The sequence below is a fragment of the Raphanus sativus genome, unplaced genomic scaffold, assembly GCF_000801105.2.
Source record: "Raphanus sativus cultivar WK10039 unplaced genomic scaffold, ASM80110v3 Scaffold0011, whole genome shotgun sequence".
Taxonomy (NCBI): domain Eukaryota; kingdom Viridiplantae; phylum Streptophyta; class Magnoliopsida; order Brassicales; family Brassicaceae; genus Raphanus; species Raphanus sativus.
In genome coordinates, this window is record NW_026615337.1 from 102,486 (window position 1) to 121,460 (window position 18,975).

Below are 18,975 nucleotides of genomic sequence, written 5' to 3' on the forward strand. Positions count from 1 at the left end.
TCAATCGCCTACTTCGTCAACCGACCGGCTCTTTTGGTATTTTGTAATACGGTGCGGAGCGGTTGGTCGGTTATAACTTCGATGGAGTGTGGTTGAAAATATGATCGCAACTTTCTCGCAGAATTGACGACGGCTAGAGCCAGTTTCTCAAGGGTAGGATATCTGGTTTCTGGGCCAGTCATCCTTCTGCTCGAGTAGAAAATTGGTCCCTGCTCGCCGCGTTCTTCTTTGATTAGGACACTGCTGACTGCCGCCGAGGAGACTGCGATATAGAGAGATAAGACATCTCCAACATCTGACTTAGCTAGGACGGGAGGAGTCGTTAGGTACTGCTTAAGCTGAGTGAAGGCGTCTTCGCATTTTTTCGTCCCAAATGAACTTCTTGTTACTGTTGGGGAAAAATATCCAGACATAAGTTTTCTCCAACTTCCGGATAGGTCCTCGGCTTCAGGACCCTTGCTCAAGAAGATACCAAGGATTGACCCCTGCCTTGGGTCCGACCCCTAGATCGGACCGACCCTTTGGAGAAAAATAGAAGTTTTCTACCCAAGGGGAAACTTCCATTTATCTGATTATGGAAGAGTTCTATTATTTGAAGCCGACATCAACAACTATAAAAGGGGAGCCCAAACCCTAGAATAAGGGATCGACATTTCGAGACTTAGAGATTAGAGTTTAGGCGGATAGAACTAGGGTTCATACACCACAAAACGTTGTAGTCCCGATCAAAAACTCAATAACATCTCTTTGTTCTCGATTTACAACTCTTATAAAAAATCCTCTAGTGTTCTGTAGTACTAAAACGATCCTACACAAAAATACCCTAACAGTTTGGCGCTAGAAGGAGGGTAGTGATCCAACTACGTGACGATGGCATTAGAGGACGACGCTAACCAGACGGAGATGACTCCAAGAGAGATCGAGCTCCTTAACAGGCTTGAGTCTCTTCAGAGTCAGGTCACCGATCTTCATAAAGCTCGGGAGACAACACCCAGAGGTCCTGAACTTCTCCTCGAAGTTCAAACCCTAAAAGACCAACTTGGAGAGCACTCCAAGCAGCTACAGCAAAGCGCCGAGAAGCTAGACGCCATAGAGGCGGAGAATCTTGTCCTCCGACAAGAGAACCATACCCTCGGTGAGGCTAGCAACAAGCGAAAGCGGTTCTGGACTAAGGTACGACCCATGGCTTCGCTCTACACGCCGCGAGACAGTGAAGAGGTACCTCGTCGACCCGCCTCAACCGAAGACGAACCCGAAAGCCGAGGAGCCGCGAACGATAGGACCCGAGTACAAGTAGATAGCGATTCCGATATGGAGGACGAGGAGTATTCACCCGACGATCCCGAGATCTCAAATCCAGCCCTAGCAGCCTACCTAGAAAGAGTGGTCTCCGAAAGGTTCGGCACCATTCAATCTATGGTAGAAAGGCTCCCAGGGGCATGATAGAACCAAAATCGAGCACCGTCCTTTTTGGTTCAAGGACACGGCCCAAAGTGACGATCTTGTTAGCCAGCTCGACCCACGACTAGAATGCACCTGGACACTTAGATGAACTTTGACCAGTCTGCCTCAAACTTGTCATCTTGGACCAGTCTTCATCATTTTCCGCAACATTGACCAAGACTGCATCAATTTCTACAACTTTGACTCTCTAATAATTATCTAGTCAAATGTTGTATTTTCTAGACATCTTTTTCAGCACTTTATTTATTTCTTTCTTTGACTACATCTACTATAAATATGTAGTCCTTTTGATGAATAAAAATCAGTTCAATTTGGTTGTTTATTATTTGTTCTTCTTCTCTGAGTGAGAGAGAGTTCTTTAGCTAGTTCATCGGTTTGAACCGGCTTGTTGATTTGGTGGTCAGCCAATCATCTGTGTGTGTTATTTGGTGGTTAGCCAACACATTCATCCGTTCTTTGGTGGTTAGCCTTAGATCGTTGGTATATCAAGAGTCATTCCGCACCTCTTGACGATCCGTTCAATCCATCCCAGTTCCAGAAGTGCCTTGCCTTCTCGGTTCATATCCAACACCCGGCCAAAGCCATCCTTCCCGATTTTGGGCGTATCAGGGCAGCTCCTCCTATTCGAAGAAGCAATCAGGGGTCCTACTCCGTCCGATACACATTTCGTGGAAGAGATTGCTTCGGTGGAGATGCTGCAAAAGTTCTCTTTCCCAAGCATAAAGATGTACGAAGGTACTGGGGATCCCGACAATCACATTGCTCAGTACAAGCAACGCATGCTAGATGTAGCAATCCCTCGGGATGCACGGGAAGCTACCATGTGCACAAAGGATTCGGATCGACCTTGATCGGCCCCGCTCTTCAGTGGTATATCAACCTGCCCACCAAATCCATCAAATTTTTTGCAGCCCTTAGCGATAAGTTCGTGGAACAGTTCGCTAGCAGCCGTGACCTAGAGAAGAACTCGGATGATCTCTACCAGATCCTCCAGCATAGGAATGAGCCCCTTCGTTCTTACATAGCTCGCTTCAACCAGGCGAGGTAGCTATTCCTGAGTGCAACGCTGATATGGCTATCTCAGCCTTCAAGAGGGGTCTACTTCCAGAGGGAGACCTATACAAGGAGCTGATCAAATACAAGTGCAGAATTATGGAAGACGTGCTGTGTCGTGCTTGGGCTCAAGTGAGATGGGAAGAAGATGTCGCTAGTAGGGCTAAAGCCGGTCCGAAGTATGATCAGAAGTTGTCAAAGCCTACAAGGAGTGACCACGACGAGCTTCCTCATTCTAAGTCCGCTAGGGAGACTAGTAACCCGAATAGGGGCAGGTATCAGCATCGACCTTTGCCTAGATCCGAAGGGATGATGGTGTCTACCTGGCCTGACATCTCCCATCTTGCAATATCCAAACCAGAGCTGATCGGTGTCTTACGACAAATGGGTTCTCAAGTCAAGTGGCCTCCTAAGATGAAGGCCGCGGAGGCTAATCGAAATCCCAAGCAATGGTGCGAGTTCCATAGTGATCATGGTCATACTACGGAGGACTGCATAGCCCTAAAGATGGAAGTCGCCGAGCTCCTCAAGAAAGGTTACCTACGGGAGTTCCTCTCGGATAAAGCCAAGAACCTTCTAAATAAAGAGGGTCCCAGTCTCCCTATCGAGGCAGCTCTTGCATTGCCACCACAGCAAGACCGAGTGATCCACGTCATCACAGGCGGATCAGAGGTGAGCGGAATTAGCAGCGCCGCAGCCAAGAAAAGTACTCGCAATGCCAGGAACGGCCAAGATGTTGAGGGTCCCAGGCGCCTGCTCCTTGGAATAGATGAGATCAGTTTCACTGCAAGGGAGCAGGAGAAGGTCCTCGCCCCTCATCATGACGCTCTCGTCATTTCACTTACCATAGCAAACTGCTTGGTCAAGTGGATACTAGTAGATAATGGGAGCTCCAGCAACATAATCTTTTATTCGGCCTTCGCCGATCTGTGTTTGGAACCTACAGCTCTAACCAGAAAGGCAACCCCCCCTCGTAGGCTTCAGTGGAGAAGTCAAACAAACCTTGGGGAGGTTCTTCTTCCTGTGTATGCCGAAGGGGTAAACCAAGCCACAAAGTTCCTGGTCGTTGATTGTCCCTTATCATACAACGTGATATTGGGAAGGCCATGGATCCATGACATGGGAGCCGTACCTTCAACTTTGCACCAGCTGGTCAAGTTCCCAACCCCTTGGGGCATCAGAGCAGTTAACGGGGATCAAGAGAATGCTAGGTCTTGCTATTAGACTAACCTTAGGGGAAAGACTCAGGTCTTATAGCAATTACAGAAGAAGCTTCCGGCCCCACACACCGAAGAGCCGGAAGTGGAAGAAATGGACGAGGTCCCCCTCACGGAAGGGAACTCGAGTCAAAACTTAAAAATAGGCTCCAAGCTTCCGGAAAGTTTGAGAAGGAGACTGATCGATTTCTTAAGATCCAACTCCGATTTCTTTGCCTGGCCTCACGAAGACATGCCTGGAATTGATCCCGATGTTATCATGCATCAACTCAAGGTGGATCCAATGCATCCTCCTGTCAGACAAGAGATGAGAAAATTCACTCCTGAAAGGGATGAGATAATCAACGAAGAGGTCAAGAACCTACTAGATGCTGGATTCATACGAGAGGTGCGATACCCGGAATGGCTAGCCAATGTGGTGGTCGTGAAGAAGAAGAATGGGAAGTGGAGAGTCTGTATCGATTTCACGGACCTTAATAAGTCCTGTCCTAAAGATCATTTCCCTCTGTCTCACATCGACAAGCTGGTCGACGCAACGGCTGGTCACGAGATGATGAGCTTCATGGATGCGTTCTCTGGATATATTCAGATCCTAATGCACCCCGACGATCAAGAGAAGACCTCATTCATGACCTCGAGGGGTATCTACTGTTACAAAGTTATGCCTTTCGGATTAAAGAACGCCGGCTCGACCTACCAAAGGCTTGTCAACATGATGTTCGCCGATCAGATAGGGCAGACCATGGAAGTCTACATTGATGACATGTTGGTGAAGTCCTTAGACGCCAAAGACCATATCTCACACCTTCAACAAGTGATAGTGCTCAAATTACCCAGTAGAGCTTGCTCTCTCATAGGCCTGGGCAATAAATCCGAGAACCGATCGGTATCCGGTCCGATCAAAGCGGTTCGAATCGGTTTCGGATTGTCTTAATAAACCATTTGGTTCGTGATTTTAGTTGTAATGGATGTCGGGTCGGACCGGGTTTTAACCCGACAACCGAATCACATAACCCGATACCCGATAGAAACCCTAACCCCTTTTCTTTCTTTCATTTTGTCATCGAGAGTGTATCAGATACACCACGATTTTCTCTGCAAATCTCAACCAAACCTTTCCAAAATCTCAACTTGCGTATCATGCAATCCGAAATCCTTTCCATTACCCGAAAATCAAATATCCTCTATGATTCTTTCATCGATTCAAACTCGTAAACCCTTATTTCAACACCTATATATGTCTCTGCGAATCCTTAGAGTTGACAAACAATTCCACCTCTTTAATCTTAAAGTAATCAATCTGAGGTACCTTTTTTTATTCTCAATACTCGATTCATCATCTTTTGCATCTTAATTTTTAAAATTTTGACTTTGAGTAGATAATATTTTTGGTGATCAATTAGTTAAAATCGTGTGTTTTTTATTCTTAGTCCAACAAGAATTTGACACGAAACTTGAATTCTTGTTTAGTTCTCAAACGTGTGTGTGTAATATATACTGATGCGTCTTTTGTTAGTTCTTCTTCTTCAGCTGTTGTTGATTGTTGTGTTGGTTCTTAAACTTTAAATGATGTTAGTTCCCCTGTTCTAAAACTTGAACTTAATTGAATTAATCTTAGTTCTTCAGTTCTAAACTTGACTTGTCCTTAAACTTGACTTCTCGGTTAGCGCTTAGTTTGACTCTACTTGGCATATATTTCATTTTGTTTAGTTAGTTAGTTTGATGTTGATACAACTCCTATGATGTTAGTTAAATCATTGTAAAGCCAATACTATTTTTTTTTACTTGCAGATGGCATCCTCAGCTTTCGGTAACCAAGCATCTGATGTGGAAATGCAATTTGACGAGCAAGAGTACCAAGAGACATTTACGGATGCAAATGCAACATCTGGAGCATCCTCTCAGGCGCAGAAGGTGAAGAAGATGGTTGTGCCGAGGTCTACTGTGTGGGAGCATTTCACCCGAAACAAGGAGAATCGAAACAAGTGCGTCTGTCACCATTGTGAGAAGATCTTTTCATGTGCATCCAAGTCAGGAACTTCCAACCTGAAGCAGCATCTGCAAATTTGCAAAGAACACATAGCATGGTTAACTTCTCAGAAAAAGAATCAACAGCACATTGGACCTGGTGGCAACCTGAAGGCATCCAAACTGACTGAAGCGGTTTTCAAAGAAGCTTGCAACGAGCTGGTTGTGTTAGCAGAATTGCCACTTTCGTTCATTGAAAGCACTGCTTTTAGGCACTTCTGCGACAAGGTAAACGTTTTTCATTAATCCTTACTTACTCTTGCATAACTTTTCCCTTAAATTTTATTTTTTTCAAATCATCAAACTGACTTACTCTTTTAATGTCTTACTTTGCAAGGTTTTGCCTTTCAAGCCGCACTCAAGAAGGACTTTGACAAGGAACATTGTGGAGATGTTTGTGAAAAAGAAGGCAGCGCTGAAGAACACTCTCATCACGAGTAAACAAAGAGTCTCTCTTACCACTGACATTTGGGTATCTCAAATGACAGGTACACTGTTTTTTTTTAAATAAAAATTACAATTCTTTTAACTTTTAAGCTTATGTCTTTGGCTTCAAGTATGCTTATACAATTATTTTCATGACTTGCAGGTGCAAGTTATATGGTTATCACTGCACACTTCATTGACGATAAGTGGCAGCTGAAGAAGTTGATCATTGGCTTCAAGTATGTCATGGATCACAAAGGTCAGACTATCTCTACTGTTCTTCTAGAGTGTTTAGCCGACTGGGGTCTTTAGAGGCTATTTTGCATCATCGTTGACAATGCCACAGCAAACACTTCTGCTATTAAGAGGTTTCATGAGGGCTTTAGGTCGATTTCCCCTGAAGCTTTTGTGTTAGACGGGAATTTTTTACACATGAGGTGTGCGGCTCACATTATAAACTTCATAGCTAAGGAGGGTTTAAGTGATTTAAGTGAGAATGTGTTGGCTATTAGGAATGCGGTTCAGTACGTTAGGTCCTCAACCCCTAGGTTAAATGCCTTTGATCAGAGAGTCACTAATGGTAAGATGACTCGTGGTAGCTTGCCCCTAGATGTTAAGACTCGGTGGAACTCAACTTTTCTTATGCTATCTAGAGCATTGCAGTTTAAGGTAGCATTTGATAGAATGGAAGCAGAAGATAGATTGTACAATGATTATTTTCTAGAGGTAGAAAATGGGGCTAAGCGGTTTGGACCACCTGATTCTTGGGACTGGAAAGCTGTTGAAAAGCTGATTAGGTTTTTGGTCATATTCTACAATAGCACTGTAACATCCCGAGTTGTGATATGTGAAAAGGCTTAAGAGAATTGATTTGGCTACCTATATCACCAAAGTTGACTTACCTTTTCCGTCACACTTCCGTTTAGAACTCCAGAGTTAAGCGTGCTTAGGCTGGAGTAGTGAAAGGATGGGTGACCTATCGGGAAGTGATTCGCGATACCGTGTAAGTGAGGCCAAAACACGGAGAAAGGTCGGTGGTGATTGCAGGGTCAGTAAACAATGATTTCGAGCCTTGGAAAAATTAACGACCGACCGTCGGATGGGATGGGGCCCACGGGCCGAGAGAGCGGGCGTGGGTGGCCCATTAGCCGTGGGCGGGTCGGGGCGTTACAAGTGGTATCAGAGCTGATTAGCCGTCTCAGTTCTGACCTGAGAGGCGTCTTGAGACCTGTCGTGGGGCGCAACGAGGGCGTTGCATTCTTTGAGAGGGGATGAATTGTAACATCCCGAGTTGTGATATGTGAAAAGGCTTAAGAGAATTGATTTGGCTACCTATATCACCAAAGTTGACTTACCTTTTCCGTCACACTTCCGTTTAGAACTCCAGAGTTAAGCGTGCTTTAGGCTGGAGTAGTGAAAGGATGGGTGACCTATCGGGAAGTGATTCGCGATACCGTGTAAGTGAGGCCAAAACACGGAGAAAGGTCGGGTGGTGATTGCAGGGTCAGTAAACAATGATTTCGAGCCTTGGAAAAATTAACGACCGACCGTCGGATGGGATGGGGCCCACGGGCCGAGAGAGCGGGCGTGGGTGGCCCATTAGCCGTGGGCGGGTCGGGGCGTTACAAGCACCTTGGTTGTTTCTGCCTCATCTAAGGTTAATTCTTTCAAATGCTATGGTGAGATAGTGACAATTGAGAGAAACCTCACTGGTTTAGCTAGTAGCGTTGACTCTGAGCTGAAGTTGAAGGCAACAGAAATGTTGCAGAAGTTTTTGAAGTATTGGGAAGGGATCAAGGGTGTCAACAAGATGTTGATCTTAGCAACCATCTTCGACCCTACACAGAAGATGCACTTCGCGAAGCTTTGTTTTGAGAAGCTGTATGGGAACGATAGCTTGGAGGCAAAGGCAATGACAAAGTCCGTGACTGATCTTCTCACATCCATGTTTAAGGAGTACAACACCCGTTTCAAAGTGTCATCTGTACAAGCATCGCAACCAACTGAAGCCACTGCCGTCTCTGCTCAAGACTCTCAAGAACAAGGAGTGGAAAGAATGGAACTGGTGGTTGAGGATTTCGGTTATGAAAGGATGGATGCTGTGTACAAGGAGCTTGTTGCAGAAAAAGGTGATGATACTAGGGATGAGCTTGAAGTATACTTGAAGGAGGCGGTTGAGAGCCCAAAGCTCTTACCGGGAATGGAGTTTGACATTTTGTCTTGGTGGAAGGTGCATAAAATGAAGTACCCAGTCCTTGCAGAGATGGTGAGAGATCTGTTGGCTATGCAGGTTTCATCAGTTGCATCAGAAAGTGCTTTCAGCACAAGTGGGAGGATTTTAGAGCCTTATAGATCCTGCTTGACTCACTACATGATAGAGGTTCTAATGTGCACTGAGCAATGGCTTCAAGCTGACATCAAGCTTAAGGAAACCATCATCACAAATGAGCAAATACTTGCTGATGTTGAAGAGTTTGATAAGCTTGAGAAAGGTATGAATTCACTTGTTTATATTCTTTACTCGTTTGTTTATGTATAAGCGTCCTGTAACTGCATTTTTATTTTGTTTTTTATCAGAGTTTGAAGCTCACCATATTGATGCTTGAAGTCTGGACTCTGAAGGTTTCTCGGCTGGAGATTGTGCTTTGAAAGACTTTGTTTTTTTTTCATTAATATATGCTGCTTTCTGTTTGGTTTTGGTGTTTGGATAATGGTCATTTTTAAGATGTTTTTTCATTACAATAAAAGTGATCTTTGTATCACTTCTATCTTAATAAAGTTCTGCAGTTGCTTTCATCTTTGTCTCTGAATATTGATTACTACTCTTAGATAATAGATACAATCGTTGAATGTGTTTCTCTTTTGTATACAAAGTTGTTTTTCACATGTTTTATGAGTTTGCATTTGTATTTCTTTACAGGTTTTAGTGTTTAACTTTAGTATGTCACACAAAGCAAGAGTACGTTTTTAATCACTTTCAACTGACTACAATATAGTGGTTTCATTAATTAAACCGATCAAAAACCGAAACCGATTGCATTACGGTGCAAAATCACAACTTTTTCTTGTTATAAAAACCGAACCGAACCCGACTATAACCGAACCGAAATCGACCCGAATTTTTAAAATCCCCGAATGGGGTTGTTTTTTATAGAACCGAAAATCCGAAACCCGATTACAACCGAACCGACACCCGATTGGTCCCCCGATTGCCCAGCCCTCTCTCAAATAAGAGGTACAGCTGTAGTACTTAGGGATCGAATCACGAGGAGCTAGGGAACCAATTAAATAAAATCTACTAATCAATCCTAGGCAAGGTTGGTTTATATGATGGAAATAAAAGTAACAATTCCTAAAATGAGCAAGGTAGTTGCTCTAACTAACAATATGATGGGTTGTTTAAATGTGATAAAGAGTGCTAGACATAGAGTTTCTATTCAGGAATGGAGATTATAATCTCTATAAATGCATTAACAAGTTGCTTGCATGATACTATAGATCTCAGCCGCTTAACTCAAGTGAAGTATCACTGGTTAAATAATCTAGATCTCTGGCCTCAAGTGTCGTAATGTTGGCGCAGAAAAAGAGTCGGTCGATATCCTTTTGAGATATCGAGCGATACACCTTTCGCAGCGCCGATCGATTCACCTGTCGGGATATCGATCGACGGCTTCTAGATCTGCCTAGGCGTGAGCCGAATATGAACACAAGGTCTCAAGGAGGAGCTGTCGCTCTTCTCAACGGGAGACAAGCAAGCTCAAATGGATAATTCAAGATAATCAAAGATCCTAGTGATCTATGTTCTAGTTAGCTAATCTAAAACAAGCATAGGGTGCAATCCATTTGATGAATACCACAACTTAGAAATTATAGTTTGGGGCTAATCCCACAAACCTATTTGAACCCTAGATCTAACAAGTAGACTACTCAGACATAGCTAAGCAACTCATAACAATCGATAGATGAAAGAATTCCATAGATAGAATAAAGTAGAAATACAAAAGGAGATGAGAAATCTCTCCAATCTCTTAAAACAAATAAAACTCTAGTCTCTCTCTCACACTCTCTGCTTTTCTCTTGAGGGTTGTCAAAAGCTTGCTTCTTTCAAAGGTTGCCGTCAAAAAATACTTAGCAGGAATATTTAAGCATTTCCATTAGGTTAAAAACTCGTCAGGGGGCAATCTCGTAATTTGGTGAAGTCTTGGTGAAGTAGTCGGCTAAACCATCACAACACTGGATGTGTATAGATCGATTATAATCTTCTAGTACGCGGATCTTCTCAGCTACATCGATCGACAACTCAGGATGAGTATCGATCGATTATAATCGCAATGCTGACTTCCGACTTAGTCTTGAATGGTCAACTCGGGTGTATCATCTCTTGCACTCCAAAATGCTCCAAAAACATCACTTTCTCACAAAATGCTCATGAACCTGAAAACATACCTAACAGGCTAGAAAACAGATTAAATATATAATAAAATACTAGTATACCTTGGTTAAAAACGGGTAAAATCCATGGTATATCAACAGCTTTCACCACTCTCAGGAGGTACAACATGAAGCTAAACCCTTCAATGTGCTCATTCGAAGTAAGCTCTGGAAAGTTCCTAGGGTGCATAGTCACCCACAGGGGCATTGAAGCAAATCCAGAGCAGGTGAGAGCGATCCGGGTGATACCTTCCCCTCGCAACGTCAATGAGGTGCAAAGACTGACCGGAAGAATGGCCGCCTTGAGCAGATTCGTCTCCAGGCTATCCGACAAGTCGCACGCCTTCTTCGAAACCCTGAAGGACCCCAAGGACTTTCAATGGACCGAGAAATGTGAGCAAGCCCTATCCGATCTCAAGGTCTATCTCACTACTCCACCTCTCCTCTCAAAACCTTTGGAAGGTGAGGTCCTGCTACTCTATCTGGCGGTATCGGAACACGCAGTCAGTGCGGTCCTAGTAAGGGAAGAAGGAAGAAAACAACATCTTATCTACTACGTGAGCAAATCTTTATTAGACGCGGAGACCCGCTATAGTCACCTCGAGAAGCTGGCTCTTGCTCTAGTCAATGCTGCTCGAAAGCTACGCCCCTACTTCCAGGCTCATCAAATCGTGGTGGTTACCTCCTTCCCCATCAAGGCAGTTCTGCATAAGCCAGAAGTGTCTGGACGACTAGCAAAATGGGCTATAGAGCTAGGAGAATACGAGGTGATCTTCCGGCCCGCAACAGCCATTAAATCGCAAGTCATGGCAGACTTCGTAGCTGAATTCTCTCCTGCCATGCTTCCAGCCCTGGAACAAGAGGTAAAGCTTCGTGATAGCGAGGGGGAGAAAGGCGAATGGACACTGTACGTTGATGGGTCTAGTAACGTAAGAGGCGCCGGTGTGGGATTGGTCCTAACCTCCCCACGGGGGAATCAGCCTCAAGGGCCGTACGTTGCAACTTCAAAGCAACAAACAACGAAGCTGAGTATGAAGCTCTAATAGCAGGGCTGACGCTCGCCAAACAGATGGGGGCGGAAGATATCCAAGTCTTCAGCGACTCACAACTGATCATAAGCCAAGTCCAAGGAGACTATCAGGCGAAAGATCCGAGTATGATCAGATACCTATCCGTCGCTAAGCGATTACTCGAAAGGTTCCGACATTGTAAGCTCACCCAGATTCCTAGGGAGCACAACTCCCAGGCTGACGCTCTAGCTAACCTAGGGTCGCCCTAGAAACTACAAGTCATATGAGCATCCCACTACTGGTACTCCAACGGCCCGCGACCGAAAAGGAGACGGAACCTGAAGAAGTATCCGTGGTAGACGAAGGAGAGACCTGGATGACGCCCATCACCAACTACCTAAGGTATGACACCTTGCCTGAAGAACGAGACGAAAGTCAGAAGATAAGGCGCCAAGCTGCAAGGTATTGCTTTTCCGAGGGGAAACTATACCGAAGATCCTTTTCAGGACCCTATCTACGATGTCATACCCCTAGAGAAGCCGCCATGATATTAGAAGAGCTGCATGAAGGAGAATGTGGTTCCCACTCTAGTGGTCGGAGCCTGGTACTCAGAGCTAGAAGAGCAGGATACTATTGGCCAACCATGGCGAGGGATTCCCTCAAACAAGCCAAGCTCTGTAGCCAACGCCAGAAGCACGCGCCAATCTCTAATCTCCCACCAGAGAACCTCAAATCCCTAAGTTCTCCTTGGCCCTTCCGAAAATGGGGCATGGACATCGTAGGAAAGTTCCCTACGACACCAGGACAAAAGATTTTTCTCCTAGTCGTGACAGACTATTTCACCAAATGGGTGGAAGCTAAAGCACTAGCCAAGATAACGGATCTCCAAATCAGGAAATTCCTATGGACTAACGTGATCACACGCTTCGGAACTCCCCATGAGATCGTCACAGACAACGGACCCCAGTTCACGAGCTATAACTTCCGAAAGTTCTGCAAAGACTGGAACATCAAGCTCTCCAACCCAGCACCACGACACCCTCAATCTAACGGCCAAGCAGAATCCACTAACAAGACATTGGTGAACATGCTCAAGAAGCACCTAGAAGACGCCCATGGACGATGGGCAGAAGAGCTACACGGAGTACTCTGGGCCTATCAGACAACCCCGAAGACGGCTACCCAGGAGACTCCCTTCTCCCTTGTCTATGGTGCTGATGCGGTGATACCCACAAAGGTGCACGTAAGGACCACGGTCTCTGAATTCCTCTCCCAGGAGGAGAATAACGAGCTAATATCCCTGAGTCTAGACCTACTCGACGAAAAGAGGGAGGCGGCCCGCCTTAGAAATGCATCCTACCAGTTGAAAGTCGCCAAGAGCTACAGCAAAAAGGTCAGATCCAGAACCTTCCAGAAAGGGGACTGGGTCCTAAGGCGAGTCTGTGACCACACAAGGGACAAGGGGCAGGAGCCTATAAGCTGGAAGACAGCGACGGCAAGGTCCAACCCAACTGCTGGAATGCCTTGCACCTCAAATTCTATCACTTCTAGAGTAAGATCCCCGGATCAAGCTTTACATACTACTACTATTATTATGATATATTTAAGTACACTGGTTTCCTACTCCCATGTATGCGATAACGTCTCCGGACTAAGCTTATAAAATACATTATTAGTTACGGCTAAAAGGGTTATAGGAACTCCAATGTACTTAAAGGGGCATAGTAGCTAGGTCAGGTCTTAAGGGATCTTAGACCTCAGCAAACCCTATATACACTAGTGAGACTACTCACATGGGTGTACGACATATAAGGAACGGGTCTGATCAACCCTATTACATTGTCTGCACCTCGGGCCCTGCGTAAAGGCTATAAGTCCAAGAGTTACGTGGGGATCACCGTACTAGTGCTACCCAAACCCTGTGTTAAAGACCCTACGAGCTAAATACACGCAGGAGGCATGACGTACACTGCAAAGTACTGTAATCAGATGCTGACGGCTGATATGCAAGGAGCAAATGTTCGAAAGTACCGGTTAGCACCAAAATTTAATACTTATCCAGACGTGGAAATTAGTGTGTCTGGTGTGAAGTCGCTCCGCGGGGCAGGCCCACGCCAAACCACAGTAAGTCTGAGCGTGACCTTTTCTGCAGAAAGGTAGAGTGCAGCATTGAGATTCACAAGAGTGGCCTATACCTCCGGGTGGCAGAGTGCGGTTTCTCAATAACAGATCGGTAGTGGTTCCCCCATGGGGAGCAGAATACGATCACAAACCTCCCATAACGCATACGGCCTCAGTGTCTATGACGAACCTCAGGGTTCAATACAGCCTCAAGGTCTATATAATAACCTCCTGGTTTAGTACGGCCTCCGGGTCTATAAAAGAACCACATGGTTCAATGCAGCCTCCGGGTCTGTAAGGAATCTCCGGATTCTAGATCACCTCAGGGTCGATCAAGGGCCTTCGGGTCTAACTGATCTTCAGATCTAGTAAGAACCCCAGGGTTCAAGGATCTTCGAATCCTAAATACCAACCTTCGGGTTTGCCAAGAACCTTATGGTTCAAAAGCATCAACCTCTGGGTTCGAGGTATCCATAGGGTTTAATCATGGTCCCCAGATCTAAAGATTAAACCCCAACACTCAGAAAACCTCAGGGTCAATGAGCAAACCTTCGGGTTCAATAAAACGGCCTTCGGGCCTAGGTAAGGAACCTCAGGGTTCAAGACTGTAAGAACTTCCGGGTTCTGATATCTTGCATATTTGCATTGTTTTAGCTATTCATTTATATGCATTTTCATCATATAGAATAATATTTAGACATGTTCAGGTTGCATTTTGCATATATAAGTCTTTATTAGGTATTGAAACACCACATGGAGTTCTTGGAAACATTTGGAAGCAATGTCATCAAAAGGGAGGGTGAAAGATGAGCATGGATGGAGGCTTTAGAGAAATTTTCTGTTGCTAAGATTTTGTGGAGACACAGGAAATTGAGTTAGCTTTCTAATGGAAGTGGTTTCAAGTCATTTGGAGATGTAATGGAGGAGTTATGATCAATTTACTAGAGGCATATCCATCCTGGTCGAGAACCGCAGAGTGACCTTCTGGAGCAACCCCCTAAGGTAGCTCCCAACCAGAGCGACCAACAGAGCGACCTACCTAAGTCGCTCGCGTTCTCATCGCCCGGAGACACAAAAATGGAGGCTGGAGCGACCTCTCAGAGCGACCCCCCAAGGTCGCTCCACCCAGAGCGACTTCCTGGAGTGACCCTCTGAGGTCTCTCCGCGTTATCTGCTGCACGATTTTATTATTTTTCAAGGACCTTTTGCAATTGTTGTGCACGTTTTGCACTTGGAAAACCTAATGTTTAAGTAATATGTAGCCACCATTTGGCAGATTATCTTTATTCTATTGAAGAACACAAAACTCTCTCAAGAAAAACATCTCTTTTTGGCTTGATTTGTTATTGTTCTGTGATCTCTCATCTATTTCTCTACATGATTAATCTGAAATCCATCATGGGTTGAGAGGAATCATGGATATTAGTGAGTAATCACTTTGGATTCATGGGTTAGGGTGATTAAGGGTGATTAGGCTAGTTCTAGGATGTTTTAGGTATAGATCATACTTGTTCCTTGCTAGTAGAGTGATCTTAATGCATCATTTGAGTAGGTCACTCAAAGGTGATCTCTAGGCATTCCCACCCAAAAGGTGTTTGATGAAATGCCTAGCCAACTCTCCTAGGCTCTTAGTGTACTTTGCCAAAGATATTTGTTGTTAAAGATGCTAAGATAGCTAATAGACTTGTTAGTAATGATTGCTTGCATGTTATTCAACCAAAGACATTTGATGTTTGAGACATGTTAGCAAATGAGCATTCATCTAGACATAGAGCTTGCTCAGAATTGTGTCTAGGCTTAAGGCTAATAGTTTGATTGATTCATTTCCCTTAGTTCGAAACTTGATCACCCAAGGTCTAATTCCTATACCCATGAGTTCTCTTTCCAATAGCTTAAGAGTATCATTTTACTGTTGCATTAGCTTTAATCATTAGTTAGAATTCATCAAATCACTGGTTGCACTTAGATTAGGCAAATACTTGCATTCTCTCTGATTTTAAATCCCTCAGAACTGGTTCGACAACTTACTTCCACTATACTATCATTTGACTTAGGAGCCTCAAAACTCCTAACATCAAATTGGCGCCCTTGCCAAATTCTGAGTAGATTTAAACATTGAGATTTAGTAGCTTGTTTGAGACTAAGTCATTTTTATTTTCGCTGGTTACTGATTCTTTTTCTTCACCTACTTTTGATTTACAGGTGTATGCACTTGAGGAGCAAGGGTCCAACAAACCCAGTTCCAAGAGCAGAAGACATCAGAGCTTTAGAGAGAGAGTGTGCTAGAAAGAGAAGACAAGAAGAGCAGCTAGCTCACACACAGGGGTTGAACATTGACATGGCTGACCCACAACCACCAGCTCGCCCTATTGGTGCTTATGACCGCCCGACCAACAACGGTCAACTGTTAGGAATCAGAGCACCAGCTGTGGCAGCAAACAACTTTGAGATCAAGTCAGGGTTGCTGAACCAGATTGAGAACAACAAGTTTCATGGCCTGGCTGCAGAGAACCCATTCGACCACTTGGACAGCTTTGATAGATATTGTGGCCTATCCAAAACCAATGGTGTATCAGAGGATGCTTTCAAGCTCAAGCTTTTCCCTTTCTCTTTGGGGGACAAGGCACGTCAGTGGGAGAAGTCTCTACTAAGCAGCTCCATCACCACTTGGGATGACTGCAAGAATGCTTTCTTAGAAAAATTCTTCTCTACTTCTAAGACAGCTGAGTACAGGAATGAGATATCTGGTTTCAAACAGAAGAACTTGGAGGGATTCAGTGAAGCATGGGAGAGGTTCAATGGCTACCTAGCTCAGTGTCCACACCATGATTTCAACAAGGGAAGTTTGCTCAGTACACTCTATAGAGGTGCTCTCCCTGAGTACAGAGCCAGATTAGATACTGCAAGCAATGGGAACTTCTTGGACAGAACTGAGAGAGAAGCAGCGCAGCTGGTTGACAACATGGTTAAGAGTGATGCAGTCTACAGTGGAGATCATGACAGAGCCAATATGACAGATGACAAGCAAACAAGAAGGGAGTTGAAAGCTCTACAGGATAAGATTGACATCCTCATTGCTGATAAAGCTACTCAAGAGCAGGTTCACTTTATTGGTAACCCACATCAAGAGACACCACCTACTGTCAATGAAGTTGAAGGTTTGGAAGGCCAAGAGGAACTGTGCTTCTCTAATAGCAATGGTAGCTGGTACAAAAAGGAGCCCAACTTTCAGTACAACAACTACCAGCAGAAATCCTATCACAACAACCAACAAAGTGGTTATCAGCCTAGAAACAACCAGCAAGACAACTATCAGTCTCAGCAAAACCCTTCAATTGGTTCCTCTGCTCCTCAAGAGAGCAACACTGATGCCTTACTGAAGCAAATCTTATAGTCACAGACTAGAAGTGAGAAGCATGTAGGTTATGAGTTGAAGAACCTTCACTCCAAGATTGATGGGAACTACACTGATCTGAACAACAAATTCTCACACCTTGCTTCTATAGTCAAGACTTTAGAGAATCAATTTGCTTCTATGGCTTCCACCTCCAAGCAGCCAATGGGAACTCTACCAGGGAAACCAGACCAGAATCCCCACAAAGTACTGCAATGTTACCCTCTCTACTACTTCTTCAGAGATTGAGCTGAATGAGCACAAGAAAGAGGTATATGAGATTGAAAAATTGGTGTTTGGAACTGATATTGGACAGGTTGAGCAACAGATTGTGACAACAAGTGGGGCAAAGATTGTGGAGAACGTATACAAGCTGGTTGCAGCTAAGGTTGTGAAGAGAGATGGACACAAGGTTGAGATGGTCACGCAGGAGGACACCACTGAGGTTGAGCAGTCACCTTATGATAAACTCCCATTTCCACAGAGGGTCCTCACCAAAGCTCAGAAGAAGGTCATCTCCAAGTTCAGGAAAGATCTTAGTGATGTTGGGGTAAAGCTTCCAGAGATCTCGGGTATGCGAGAGGCTCGTGTACAAATGATGCTCATCAAGGACATTCTAACTCACAAAGATAAGGTAGCAGAGCTCCTGGACTTCTCTACTCTGCAACTTGACCCACAAGTCCCACCAAAGTCTCTCTCTAAACAAGAACACCAGGGGATGTTTACCTTGTCTTGCTCCCTTGGTAAGCTCACTTTTGATGATGCTCTTGTTGATTCTGGTGCAAGTGTGAATGTGATCTCTATAGAGATGGTAAAGACTCTAGGGATTGAGAGCATGGAGCCAACCAGATCTTTACTACAGTTTGGGGATTCTTCTTCTACAACCCCAATTGGTATCATCGAGGATTTTCCTATGAAGATTGGAGCATGCACCATCCCTGTTGACCTCACTGTCCTAAAGATGGCAACTGCAAAGAGGTTCCCACTCATCCTTGGCACTCCATTTCTCACAACTGTAGGAGCTTGCATAGACTTTGATAACAAGAAGGTCACACTCCTCAAAGTGAACAAAGCTGTCTCATATCCTCTCCAGCCCCTAGAGATAAAGTCTGTGTATTGTGGAACAATCACTTGTGAAGCATCATCCATTGAGAAACCAAAGGCTGAAGTGCTGTATGTTGAGAAAGAAACTCTTGCTGGAGAGTCCTCTACAGAGATGTGTGATGAGCACTTGGAAAGTGCTAAAAAGGAGGAGGTGAGTAGAGCTGCAAAGGCTACTCATGTCAAGAAGAAGATGATGAAAGAACCTCACCCTCCACCTCTTGATACACTGCCACACACTCTCACTCTTCACCCAATGAAGCTTAAGGATGGAGCTATTGAGTACAAGATCAGATGTAAAGGAAAAACTACATCATTCTCAAGTGCAAGGGCCATCATCACTCATGAGCTCCAAGATGATCCAATCAAGCTTCAAGAGCTCCTCTCTCAGGTCCTGACCATCACTCTTAATAGTGGGAAGGACCCCCCTTCTCCACTCTCCATTTGAGGTATCACTCCACTACCTTACCCTTGTATATACCAGTTTTTCTCTGCATTTTAGTTTTCTTTTGGGTGTCTCTCTCTCACTCACACAGAGACTGTGTGATTCAAGTGTGGGGGAGGTACCAAGTATTTGATCATGTTTGCTTTGATGATTTTGAGTCTCATACATTACATTTTACATTCTTATTTGCATAGAAAAACCAAAAAAAAAAAAAATTTGAAAAACACAAAAAGAATCATTTAGTTGCATCATTTGCATTTTTAGGATTGAGTATAGAAGCATATA

General features: G+C 44.4%; 4 protein-coding genes and 1 non-coding gene across 5 annotated transcripts; 4 read left to right on the forward strand and 1 right to left on the reverse strand.

The window, feature by feature from the left end:
• The first annotated feature begins 2,535 nt into the window (after positions 1-2,535).
• On the forward strand, positions 2,536-3,741 carry LOC130500683 (uncharacterized). Its single transcript, XM_056995622.1, has one exon. The coding sequence runs from the start codon at positions 2,536-2,538 to the stop codon at positions 3,739-3,741; it is 1,206 nt and encodes a 401-aa protein (XP_056851602.1).
• An 87-nt stretch (positions 3,742-3,828) lies between these two features.
• Positions 3,829-6,500, forward strand: LOC108836003 (putative AC transposase). The gene is made up of 4 exons (XM_056995623.1): positions 3,829-4,086; positions 5,526-5,990; positions 6,100-6,250; positions 6,352-6,500. Exons 1-4 carry the CDS (start codon positions 3,829-3,831, stop codon positions 6,498-6,500), a joined length of 1,023 nt encoding a protein of 340 aa, XP_056851603.1.
• A 1,321-nt stretch (positions 6,501-7,821) lies between these two features.
• Positions 7,822-8,903, forward strand: LOC130500681 (zinc finger BED domain-containing protein RICESLEEPER 2-like). Its single transcript, XM_056995620.1, has 2 exons — positions 7,822-8,680; positions 8,766-8,903. The coding sequence occupies exons 1-2, from the start codon at positions 7,948-7,950 to the stop codon at positions 8,792-8,794; spliced, it is 762 nt and encodes a 253-aa protein (XP_056851600.1). The 5' UTR covers positions 7,822-7,947; the 3' UTR covers positions 8,795-8,903.
• A 7,185-nt stretch (positions 8,904-16,088) lies between these two features.
• On the forward strand, positions 16,089-18,693 carry LOC130500684 (uncharacterized). The gene is made up of 4 exons (XM_056995624.1): positions 16,089-16,317; positions 16,474-16,957; positions 17,307-17,415; positions 17,461-18,693. The coding sequence occupies exons 1-4, from the start codon at positions 16,089-16,091 to the stop codon at positions 18,691-18,693; spliced, it is 2,055 nt and encodes a 684-aa protein (XP_056851604.1).
• On the reverse strand, positions 16,476-16,582 carry LOC130500685 (small nucleolar RNA R71). Its single transcript, XR_008939259.1, has one exon. It is a non-coding gene; the product is annotated as a small nucleolar RNA R71 (small nucleolar RNA).
• Positions 18,694-18,975: the final 282 nt, after the last annotated feature.

Excerpts from the sequence above, each read along its gene's own strand:
- LOC130500684 (XM_056995624.1), top strand. The coding sequence starts at position 16,089 with ATGGCTGACCCACAACCACCAGCTCGCCCTATTGGTGCTTATGACCGC. Across the intron at positions 16,958-17,306 it reads TCTAATAGCAATGGTAGCTG|CCAATGGGAACTCTACCAGG; the intron begins GTACAAAAAGGA and ends ACCTCCAAGCAG. Across the intron at positions 17,416-17,460 it reads TGAATGAGCACAAGAAAGAG|GTTGAGCAACAGATTGTGAC; the intron begins GTATATGAGATT and ends GATATTGGACAG.
- LOC130500681 (XM_056995620.1), top strand. The coding sequence starts at position 7,948 with ATGTTGCAGAAGTTTTTGAAGTATTGGGAAGGGATCAAGGGTGTCAAC. Across the intron at positions 8,681-8,765 it reads GTTTGATAAGCTTGAGAAAG|AGTTTGAAGCTCACCATATT; the intron begins GTATGAATTCAC and ends GTTTTTTATCAG.
- LOC130500683 (XM_056995622.1), top strand. The coding sequence starts at position 2,536 with ATGGCTATCTCAGCCTTCAAGAGGGGTCTACTTCCAGAGGGAGACCTA.
- LOC108836003 (XM_056995623.1), top strand. The coding sequence starts at position 3,829 with ATGGACGAGGTCCCCCTCACGGAAGGGAACTCGAGTCAAAACTTAAAA. Across the intron at positions 5,991-6,099 it reads TTAGGCACTTCTGCGACAAG|GTTTTGCCTTTCAAGCCGCA; the intron begins GTAAACGTTTTT and ends TTACTTTGCAAG. Across the intron at positions 6,251-6,351 it reads TTGGGTATCTCAAATGACAG|GTGCAAGTTATATGGTTATC; the intron begins GTACACTGTTTT and ends CATGACTTGCAG.